We start from the raw sequence: 12760 nt of genomic DNA on the forward strand, positions 1-12760 counted from the left end.
GTGCTTCCTAAAATAGTTGATAAACTCTAATTCTATGATTCTATGATAAACTCTAATTCTATGATAAAACGGTCACTGAAGCATAAAAAAATAATAAAATTACCGAACTATAATTGTTTTTTAAGATGGTTGTCGAACTCCATGAATATACATCTTTCATATCAATAAATTTATAACCATTTTATTAAATAGATTGATAATTATTTTATAATTGGATATTTATTTTGTTCTAAAGTTATAGTTCGCTAATAATTTTATAATTTTTTCAATTTTTCAATTTGATATCTGTTTTATTATAAAGCTATAGTTTTAACCGCAAAAAAATTTAACCGTCCAAATAATAATTAAAAAAAGGACAGGAAAGAAATAATGCAAAAACTGAAAACCAAGCCAGTTCTCCTATAAATATACACTTCTCTCTTCCCTTACTTTCTCATCTCTAAAACATCTTTAAATTTCCGCCATAACTCATTTCTCTTTCTCTGCAAAACAAAAACCTAATAATTGAACTAAAACAAACCAAAAATGGCATCAGCAAGAGCTCCGTTCAACGTAACAGCAACCGCAAGAGCAGTTACTCCATCAGCTGCACAACACTCACCTTGGCATTCACCAGTTCCATATTTATTCGGCGGACTAGCCGCCATGCTCGGTTTAATAGCTTTTGCACTCTTAATTCTCGCTTGTTCGTACTGGAAATTATCCGGGTACCTCGAAAACGACAGCGAAAGAGACCTTGAAGCTGGAGAAGAAGGTAAAAATGATAGTAATGATGAGAAAAAAGTTGTGGTTTTTGAAGAGAAGATTTTGGTTATTATGGCTGGTCAGGTTAAACCAACTTTTTTAGCGACGCCAATGTCTAGTAGGTCATCTTCCTTTGGCGACAATTCGAGTACGAAAAGCTGTTCTTGTAGCGAAAAAGGTGAGAAATCTGTAGAAACTGTTAAACAGGAGACTAATGATCAAGAACAACAACAACACAGTGAAAGTCATGAAACAGATCAAGCCCATTAATTATTTTTAGTTCTTAATTTCTGGGTTTTTCCTTTTTTCCTGATTAGGTTTCAGAATTTTTAGATGGATTTGTTTTTTTTTTTTTTAGGAAGAGAGCTCTGTTATTACAGGTTTTTTAAGAAGAAAATGAGTAGATGAGCTTGCTTTTGCATGTTACAGATTGGGTTTTAATCCTATTTTTTAGCAGCTTTTCTTTCTTTTTTTCTGGTTTCTTGTGTTCCAATTCAGAGAAAATGTATATTTCATTGAGATTTAATCAAGAATCATCTTTTCTACTTAAAATTCATAATTATTACTCTGTTTTTTTGTTAGGTTATATTGAAATATAAAAATAAATAGTAGTAATATGATAAAATAGTATTGTTGAATGTTTTTTAGAAGACGTTTTGTTTCAAATTGAAACGGAAAACATGTGGAGATGTGAAAGTGTAACAGTTTAATAGGTTTTGATGCGGCAAAATGAAAATGCAAAGATCACTATTCACTATGCAAATTGATGACCGAGAGTGAGATCCCAGTGAGAATTTTCATTTCGAAAGAGATTTTAATGTCTAAATACATACGAGATAGTCGGATTTTATCACTTCGACACTATTTTCTATTCATATTTTTATGAAAACTACATAGTTCTGTTTTAGGAGAAATTCTTAGACATACTCAGTTCACCACGTCATTTATAAACTAAACCTATCACATTATGACATGTCATTAAAATAATGACACTATCGTAATATTACTATTTAAAAGTGTAAGAAAGTAATAAATAAAATTACGATAGTGCCACTATTTTAATGACGTGTCATAATATTATAGGCTAGTTAACAGATGACGTGGTAAACTGAGTCTATATAAGAATCTCTCATGTTTCAGTAGGAAATTTTGAGGTTAAATCATGTAGTGTAATTAATCATGACAGTCGTTGAATATTCTTTTTCCATTTCAATTATTAATTATTTTTAATTATTTTTCTTTTTGGTTACTGAATTTTTTTATTATTTTAATTTTTCCGATAAAAAATATTTAGATAGCGATCGGAATTTGACAAATGGAAGTTGAATTTTACTAGTTTTACTTCGAAATTTATATGCATAATTTTAGTTTGGAAATAAGTTTTTATACCAAATTATACATACATGACAAGTTTTAAAATTAAAAAAATAAATTACAACTTCCATCTAAGTATTTTTGACCAGAAAAAAATTAAAATAAAAAAATTACAATTTAATAATAAAAAGATAAAATTAAAGTTTAATAATTGAAATGAAAAAAGTTAAAAGTTCAATGACTCTCGAAAAAGTTATAAGATTCAGCTATCACGTATGTTTTAATTACTTTGCGGAAAACTTTTCTCAAAATACAAGCCAAATAAAACGGTACATGACACCTACGGTATTTCAATAATGAAACTTGTGTCCGGATAGTAGATTAATAACCAAATTTAAAAATAAAATAAAATGTTGATAACAAAAATGAAACCTATTAAAATTTGATTACTAAAATGTAACTAAACGTTATAGTTCGGGTACCCAGGAGCAATAACCGTACGTTCTTCTGCTGCAAAGCTGTTGAGAATTCATTGTGTTTGTTGGGCAGTCTTTTCTTTAAGTAGACCCATTTGGAAGGTCTATCTACACTCTCCAAATTCAATTCATTACCCTTTATTTATTATCAAACTAACTATAATGGTCACCCTTGTTAAATTCTTTTAGATATTTATAGAAAATCAAAAATTATTGAGCTTTAGATCATGTCAATGTCTTCTGATACTTTTTAATTTTTGTTTCTTGAACAATCATAATAGGTACAGAGTAAGAATTATAGAAGAGAAAATTACTATTACACCCCTCACATTTGACATAATTTACAGTTTAGTCACTCTTATTTGAAAATTGAACTATATAGCCCCTCACTTTTGTTTTTGTCAACGATTTAGTCCTTCCATCCATTTTGGATGTTAGTTAATGAAGTTAACGAAACTATATGGTCCCCCACTTTTATTTTTCTCAACAATTTCACTCCTCACTTTTGTTTTTGTCAACGATTTCGTCCCTCAGATTTGATAATTAATATACCCATAAGTCCTTTGACTTCGTTGACTAACATTAAAAATGGATGGAGGGACTAAAATGTTGACAGAAGTAAAAGTGAGGGGTCATATAGTTTAGTTTTCAAATAAGAGGGACTAAAGTGTGAATTATGTCAAATGTGAGGGGCTTCATAGTAATTTGTTCAGAAATTAATTACATTAGTTGTTTTATTTTTGAGATTTTAAATTGTCCAAAACGAATTGAAATTAAAAAAAATATCATATAATCATAAGAACATCACAAATCATATTTTCTTAATGAATGAACCATTCTAACAATTTTGGTTCGCTTCGGTTAAATTTTGTTTGACCTGGTCTAATTTTTCCATACTCCTATATAGTCATAGATTATGATATAATTATACGATTTTTTTTGATAAATTATACGATATTATAACCTGTTATATGAAGATACTTTAAACATACTCGAATTGTCTAAAAAGGAGCGTGCAAATCAGTTTTTTGATCGATCTATAAGTGAATTTATCAGCATCGTTCAATTTTCCAAAAATAGAAACTGTCTAAAATTGAAGGGGTATAAATGGTTTGGTTTAACCCAAATACAATTTCATTTCTTCTTTATTAAAAATAAGAGGATAGGTGAGATGTTAAAATTTAAAATATAGAACGACTAAATTATAATATTATACAATTTAATTATTTGAATATAATATTATAAAATTAGTAGTTTATTTTTTTGTTTTTCAATTTATTAAAATTAAAATCCAAACTGGATTAAATTTATTAAAAGTTTTATATATGATAAATTGAACCGACCATTTATCTTTTGTTTGATTTCATTTCGCGAACGGTTCAATTGCTTCTAGTTTAGTATAGAAATTAATCACACACTACTCGGAGTCACTATTTAGAATATATGTGTATTCAAAGGTTTCATTTTGATTTGCTCGTTAGTTTTAAGATTTAGGAGTCCAAAATTTTATAACAATTAAGCAAATGATAGAAACTTTCAAAGGAGCAATAAGATAAACTATCCCTATATAGATTAATTTTTTTGAATTAATACTTTCTGGATTTTATCCAAAACCCTAAGATATTGATCAAAATTAGAAGTTAATTGACATTACTAATCACCATTATAATATTCAAATTAAATATATTAGTAGTGAATGTTAATCCAAACACCCATAAGTTTGTGGATATGAACCTAAAGCAGAAACATTATATAGTGGTAAATAACATTAGTGGGTACATGTTGGTCACTAAGTAAACTATTCTTTTTTGTGCTAAGTTATGTGTTGCTATATTGGTGGTTTACATTATATAATATAACCAACAATCATTGGTTGGCTATGTTAATGCTTTCTGAAGTAAGCTACACTTATTAAGGTATCATTGATGAAGGAATACGAAGTTGGTTCCACTTTGCCTTATGGCAAGTTTCATATGGAAGCATGTAAGTGGTTTATATGATATCATATAATTCGAGACTTTTGTAGTCGATTTTTCGATAAAAATTTTATTTTTACGGAAAAAAAATCATATATTTGTTGTGAAATTTACACGCGGAAAAATTAAATAATAACAATTTGCGTAAAGCGAAAACAATTTATAAAGTTTATTTTGAAGAAGAATAATAAACAAATTAGAGAAGATAATAAATCAATGACTAAAACATAAAATTTAATGATTTTTCCTCAGTTGATATTTCTTCAGTTCCAAGTAATCATGAAAATCATGCTTCTCTTCAAGCCTTTACTGCTGCTGACAAAGGATGATTGAAGGTTTTATAAAATTGTTCTAGTCTTGATTATATTTTAGTATATTTGTTTTTTTTATGTTTTCCATATTTTGTGTGTGCTTGCACATGTGGAATGTTTTTATTAAAAATTAGGTTGTTTTGATAATTTAATTCTATAGAATAACTTTGTGAGATCATATTTGTATATAAGCCGATCGAGTCTCTAGTAGTAGTTGTTAAATCAATCAATAAAAAAACAGTTACAATTTTTACATGGTATACAAGCAGAGAAATTTTCTAGTTTTTCAATAAATATTTTTAGCATACAAACACCTTTTTTTTTTCTACCAGATCTATATTTTTTTTCTTACCAGATCTAATTCTCTTCTAAAACAAAGCATTAGAGCTTAAATTGATCAATAATGGAGATCGCAATTTCAGAGTACAAGAACGTTTGTTAAGTCCTTGTTTTCTTCATCCAGGAAAAAAAAATTCTTTATTAATACGGAAAATAAAAGATCAATTCACCCCTCAACTTGGTACAAAAGATAAAAAAGGTTCATATTGGCGAAACTAGATCATTTCAACCAACAATTATGTCAAACTGGATCAGTTTCATCCCTTTAACAAAAAAGAGTGAGGGAAATATATAGTTAACTTAATTCACACTGATTAATCATACTTTTTTTGGGATAAATGATGATTTATTAAGCACTATCACAAGACGTGGAAAGCAAACGATCTAAAAAAGATCAATCAAAACGAGGCTACAAAAATATCCAAAAATCTAAAAACATCATTTCCGTTATATGGAAAATGAGGATGAAAAGAAGAGTAAAAGAAAACCGCCTTGCTAATACACATAAAAGTTAAAGACTCATGTGAACTCTCTAAACTATTAAACGCTCTATTATTCCGAGCTTTCCACAACTCCCAAATTCCGAAAAAATAAATTAAACGCCAAATTTCCTTAAAAGATGAGTGCGAGAAGGAAGACCGTAAGCTGAAAAAATGATAGATCGTAGGAGGCGAGACCCATAAAATATCACATTTAGCCAAAAGATAACACCAAAAATTCCAAGCAAAACGGCAATGGCAAATAATGTGCATACTAGATTCATCCAAATTACACACTAAACAACCAATAAATTCCGGATTTAAGATACCTCTAACCACCAAAATTTTGTTCGAGTCAGGAGAAAAATTTACTGCGAGGAGGTAAATTCCATTTCCAAATACCTGAGAAGAAAAATGAGTCACCCAAGCTAAGCTGCTCCACGTTAAATAAGTGCTGCTGCAAGGAAAATGAGATGTCCCTTAACTTGAACAAATTGTGTTTCCCTTTCCAGCAAATTAAAGCATTACTATTGGCATTATAAGGAACTAAGGAAGCTTCCATGAGCCGAGATTGGAGCTGGGTCTATTAGAAATATTGGTGGGAGTAATTAATTATTAATTGGTGAGAATGTGACAATCCACCCACATGCTTATAAGTGTGTTTAGGTTCAACCATAACCTAATAACTAGAACTAGTTAATAGGTGGTTGAACCTTTACACTTATAAACTCATTTATATTTGTTCTCCTAAGATTCATAAGTGGTTGTTAATGGAGTTGAAGTTACCAAATTTTGAGGGGTTATCTTTAACACTCCCCCTCAAGTGCAACCGGGACTGGACATCCGGTTGTCACTTGAAATTGACTATCCCTGAAAATGAAATTTTTTGATTTAACAAGCAGCGGCAACACCGAACCGGGCCGCTGGAAATGAACATCCAGACGGACAACCGACAAATTAAGAATTCGGGCCAGACCCACTGAAATTTTGATTTAATACGCAGCGGCAACACCGGACCGGGCCGCTGGGACTGGACATTCAAACGGACAACCGGAAAATTAAGAATCTGGGCCACCGCTCTGATACCATATTAGAAATATCAGTGGGAGTAATTAATTATAAATTGGTGAGAATGTGACAATTCACCCACATGCTTATGACAGTGTTTGAGTTCAACCATGACCTAATAACTAGAACTAGTTAATAGGTGGTTGAACCTTTACACTTACAAACTCATTTATATTTGTTCTCCTGAGCAATGTGGGATTATCTTTAACAGAGTCTGCTTACCAATTCTCAAACGCCTGTTCCAAGAAAACCGAGAAGGAGACAACTGTTGGACCTGAGTTTCAAGAATAATGGAAAATTGATCTTGAATTGAAATAAGTTTAGATCTTGATAAAGAAAACAAACCCTGATACCTAACAGCGAAGCAAGAAGATTCAGACCAGGAATCTAGCCAGAAACCGTTACCGAGAATCATTGATACTCCCTCGTTAAAGAAAGACCAAACAACATGATTAGAAGCACACATCTTGAAAATGCCTTTCCAGAGGTAAGAAAGGTGGTTAATATTGCAGTTAATAAAATCATACCAAAAATGAATAGCACAACTATTAATCACCACATAAAACCAAAGAGAATTATCTCTCACCCGAAGCTTCTAAAGCCATTTGCAAAGAAGACTCTAATTCTTAACCCGAAAAGGAATCAAGTTTAAACCCCCTTGGTCATACGGAAGACAAACTTTATTCCACGAAATCTTGCAGATACCTTTGCCCTCGGGGTTGCCACACCAAAGAAAGTGTTTCATGCAACGGTCCGAATAAGAAATAATTGACTACAGAATAACTAGAGAGCCTGTATAGTAAACCGGGAAACTATGCAGAACCGCCTTAATCAAAATCAATCTGCCTGCAGGAGATAATACATTACCCTTCCAGAGAGCCAACTGATCTAAAAACCTCGAGACAACAGACTTCCATAGAGAAGCTTTAACTGGCTTAATCGAAAGCGGAAGCCCCAAATAAGTAACAGGAAACCGATCAATAGAACAATTAAGAATACCTGAAGCAGTAGCAAGAGACTTATCATCAACATTAATACCAAGAATGAAGCTCTTCTGTTAATTAATGGAAAGCCCTGAAATAATCTCGAAACATCTAAGAACTCGCAGCAAGTTCTTGATCATATCAAAGTCCCGAGGAATGAAAAGCAAAGTGTCATCAGCAAATTGAAGAATAGAAATCATGTCAGCATAACCCTCAATTCTAACTCCCTCCAACAAATTAAGCGAAATTGCTTTATTAATCATAGCCTTCAAGCCCTCCACAAGCTAAAACAAACAGCATAGGAGATAACGGGTCACCCTGTCTCACAGCTTTCCCCATAGAAAAATTCTTGGTGGGCTCCCATTGACAAGAACCGAAAGCTGAGAGGAATCAAAAAAAGCCGAAATCCAATTCAACCAATAAGCATCAAAATTCATTCTCGCCATCATCTTCAGAATAAAATCCCAAGAAATACTATCAAAAGCCTTACGAAATTCAAGCTTCAGAATAAAAAGCTTCTCCTTACGTCTAGAAGCAATGTGAATAATTTCTGAAGTTATCATATGACAATCATGAATGCTCCTACCTCTGATTAAACCAAACTGATTTTCAGAGATGAGCTCGGGAAGCAAAGTAGACAGCCTATTGGCTAATACCTTAGAAATCAATTTAAAAATAACATTGATTAAGCTAATTGTCCTGAAAGCAAAGATATAAGTGGCACCCTTGACTTTCGGAATTAGAACAAGAAAAGCAGTATTAATACCTGGCGGAAAGGTACTAGAACTGTGCAAAGAATGAAAAATCTCAAGGATGTCAGCTTTAAGAATAGACCAGGCTTTCTTCTAAAAATAGAAATTAAAACCGTCAGGACCAGGAGCTTTATTATCATCACAGCTTAATAAAGTTTGAAAAATTTCTTCCTCAGTAAACGGAGCAGACAACTCCGTGGAATCTGAGTCAGACAAACGGTTCAACACCAAACCGTCAAGAGAGAAAGGAACACTGGAATCCCTTCTAAAAAGATCCTTATAAAACACACAAATTTGATCCTCCACATCACAAGGCCGAACAAAGGTAGACTTATTCACCACAATCTCCGACAATAAATTACTCCTAGAATGAACTGAGGCAACCGTGTGAAACAATTTGGTATTCCTGTCCCCAGAAAGATTTTAAGTTACTTTCAACTTTTGATGCCAAAAGGATTCTAACTGCTTGGAAACACAATAACTCTCATGGAGAGAGGAAAGACATTCTCTATCTGCAACCGATAACTCAGAAAAATCAGCGGATGACTCTAAAGAATGAATAGACCGCTGAATGCCATCCAATTTACTGTCAAGATTTCCAAAAACATTAAGGTTCCAATCCTTAATCAAAGTTCGAAGATCACACAACGTGCAAACAAAATCCCCATTGTTTGAAGTTTTAATAAGCTCCCAAGAACTCGCAATAAAAGATTTGAAATCTTTATGCTCCCACCAAGCATTAATAGGCCTAAAAGGTTTAGGACCCCAGTCTATATTTACATTTGACCGAAACAAAAGCGGGATGTGATCCGAAATATTCCTCGGCAAAGCTGATAGAAAACAATCGGCCAAGTAGCCATGGCATCCGCTGAGACAAAACACCTGTCAATTTTCGATCTAGAAGAGAAATTCTGCCAGGTGAAGAATCTATCTTGCAGAGGCGATTCAATAAGATTCGAACCCTGGACAAAATCAGCAAAGAGCTGCATAGACGGAGAAAAAGAAGTGCAGTTAATCTCTCAGCAAGCGAGAGAACCTCATTAAAGTCACCAATAAAAAAGCAAATCTGATCTGACATTATTTTATCCATAATATGAGGCCAAAAAACAGCTCGCTTTAGTGAGCAATTACTCGCATATAAACAAATAAGTCTAACAGGCAAAGAATCCCATTAAAAAATCCAAAACAATCCATTTATCTAACATTTAATTTTATTATATAAATTAAAGTATTTAACTTTGTGAATATTAATTTTTAATAATTATTTTTCAGTTGAATGTTAATTCACCATATATACTAATTATGAGAGAGATTATTAAATACAATTATTTTCGATAACTGGTGATTTCGGCTTGGCTGGATATAAGCACTTAATAGAACCAGCAATAAAAAAAAGTTAAAATGAATCAGACTCCCTAATACTCTAATGCTTAAGTTAGCGATCGAAATATGGCGTATAAATGAATAAAAATAACTTTTTCAGGTATCTATCTAAATTTTGATATGATTTTATTATTGTGTGAGTGTTGTTTATCTTGGACTCTACGAATTTAAAATTTAGTTTAATCTTTTGTTTCGGGCGGTGTCTTTCATATCTATCAGTAACCAATACCTACATAATTACATTAATTAATTTCAGGTTTAATATCCTTAACAAGTAATTCTTATGAAGTCACGAGTTCATCAATATATCTTCAGATTTCGTAAGACAACAAAAATATATGGATTAGATATATTCTTGACAATTTGATAAAAAAAAAAAAAGGTTATATTAATGCTTTTCTTGCAATGTACGTAAATATGTTAATGAATTTGATGGGGGCGTATATATATGGATTCAAACCTGATTTAATCGAATTTGAAAGTTTTTAGAGTAAATAGATTTTTTTTATTATGTAACTCCTATCAAATTATTGGATTTACATGAATCCACACTGGTTTTTAGAGCATCTCCACTCCATGTTCTATATTTTGTGCTATTTTTAGCACAAAAAATAGCACAATTCTAAATATAGCATAAATTATTAAATTTTGCTCCATTGCAAAATACTAAATGAAATGCTAAATCTATATTTTTTTTATAGTTAATTTTATTTTAAATTCAATAATCATAAATGTTCAACCAAAAATTCAAATATATGATCCCTAAAACCTACATAAATGATTAACTCTTAATTAATCAATAAAAACGAATTGTGCTTCTCTTTTCTTTTCTTTTTTTTGTAAATCTTGAATAATCAATTTTGCCAAAATTTAGCCAAAAAAGAGCAATCACGGTGAATTCTTTTTTTATTAACAATAAGCAATTTATTCCACAAATTCTTAATAGTGGAGCTGAATTATGACGCTCTTCAAAAGAAAAAATAGAGCGAGAGGTAAAAGAAAAACATACAATACGAAATTTGTTAAAGAATAATGGAGAAAAAAAAGAAAATTAATTCGTAAATTTTAGAAAAATACACAAGTAAATAATTTCACACGTGATTATAATTGTTAATGACAAATCTGTAAATAATATGGATATATATTAGACTTTAGCATATGCTAAACTTCCTAACAAATTTGGCACAAGTTTTAACATATACTAAATTTAGCACATGAAATAGCACAGCAATGAAGATGTATTTTCTATTTTAAATGCTAAATTATAGCATTGTGAGGTTGTTTAGCACATGAGTGGAGATGCTCTTATAGACTTATTTTTTTTAGAACTAATCACTCAAAAGCTCTCCGTTTTTTTTAAATTGCTCCCTAACGTTGAAAAACTCTCTCAAAATCCTCCCACCTTTAAATTCCATTTCAATTGCACCCTAACGTAGGAAAATTCTCTCAAAATCCTCCCACCTTTAGATTTTTTTTTAATTGTACACCTAAATTGAAAAATTTTATAGTTTTGATTTAAAAAGTTATTAGATATAATTTTAGGAAGAATAATTTTTTTATATTATTAATAATATTAGTGTTTAATTAGAATATAGATTAAAAATGAAAGATTATTTTAATTTTTTTTTCATGTGAAAAGAGGTCAATTTAATAATTGGGTTAATTTCTAAAAAAATCACGAACTTTACACGAAGTTTCATTTTAATCATGATCTTTAAAAGTTACCATTTATGACAAGTTTTAAAAGACGTGATTAAATTAAAAGAACGTTTAATGTTGGTGAATTTTTATTAGATTAATCCTTAAAAATTTCATATTAATTTACAAAAAAATTAAAAATAATTAGCTTTTTGAACCATTAGGCCTAAAAAAATCATGATGCACACGCTTAATCATAATAAAACCTAATAAGTACATTTATAAATCAAAATTTTCCGACAAATTAGGATTTTTTTTTTGTACGATATGAACTTGAATTGAAAATTTATAACCTTCAAAAACAGTTTAAGTCAGATGTACTTAAAAAGTACCAATTGAGTTGATTCCTGCATTTCTTATCTTGTTTGAAGAAAAGGGTTACAGAAATGTGGTGATATATTTATTGAAGAAACAAGAAATGTCATTTTAAAGCAGCAAAGGGAAGTGCAGCATTACAGCAACATCCATTAATTAAGGTCAGTATCAGCCTTTGAATTTATAACTATTTTTATTGTTGAATGCTACAATTCATGTCATGCACAATGTTATTTTTGACATTGGTAATAATTTGGAGAGTATTACAAAAAGATGATGAGAAAATAAAAGTTTTTAGAGGCTTTACATGAAACTTAGAAATCAATGATAATTGAAATTGAGTGCCTTTATTGTTTTCTTAATGCTTAATCAATGTTTTAACACCTAACTTTGCACTGTTCCATTCATACAAAATCTCCCTAACATCTCAACTTTTAAATTTTATCTTTTTATCTCTAAAATTGTCAATTTTATAATTGTTTGACCCCTTCTTGGCTAGTTGGGGCAAACGTTTAGTTACAAAAATTAATGGATCTGTGGTCTAATCTTTTAGTCTGATGTGTGATAGAATTAATATATAATTTAACTCTTAAACTTGTATTCTTTCACCTATATGGTCTATCACTTTCCAATTTAACTTTTCACACATCAAAACTTCTTAATCTTTATATAATATAGTTTTTTCTTAATAATTTTTCACACATCCAAACTTCCTTACCAATAGGGTTTAATCAAAGTAGTAAGCGATTTGTTATCGTTTAAGTAAGGTCTCGGGTTCGAGTCTTGTGAATGCAGAAAATCTCCACAGACAGACTCACCCACTATGACAGGTGTGCAACGTGGATCGTATCCGGATTAATCAGGGGGAATCTTTAAAAACCGGATGGGTTTATAAAAAAAAAAAAAGAGGGCTGACCTCTAT

At 30.7% G+C, this 12760-nt stretch overlaps 1 protein-coding gene across 1 annotated transcript; it reads left to right on the top strand.

Annotated features, from left to right (window-relative positions):
* The first annotated feature begins 429 nt into the window (after window positions 1-429).
* Window positions 430-1306, top strand: LOC126666777 (protein GLUTAMINE DUMPER 2). The gene has a single exon (XM_050359638.2). It carries the CDS (start codon window positions 526-528, stop codon window positions 1012-1014), a length of 489 nt encoding a protein of 162 aa, XP_050215595.1. The 5' UTR covers window positions 430-525; the 3' UTR covers window positions 1015-1306.
* Window positions 1307-12760: the final 11454 nt, after the last annotated feature.

Source organism: Mercurialis annua, linkage group LG2 (genome assembly GCF_937616625.2).
Source record: "Mercurialis annua linkage group LG2, ddMerAnnu1.2, whole genome shotgun sequence".
NCBI lineage: Eukaryota > Viridiplantae > Streptophyta > Magnoliopsida > Malpighiales > Euphorbiaceae > Mercurialis > Mercurialis annua.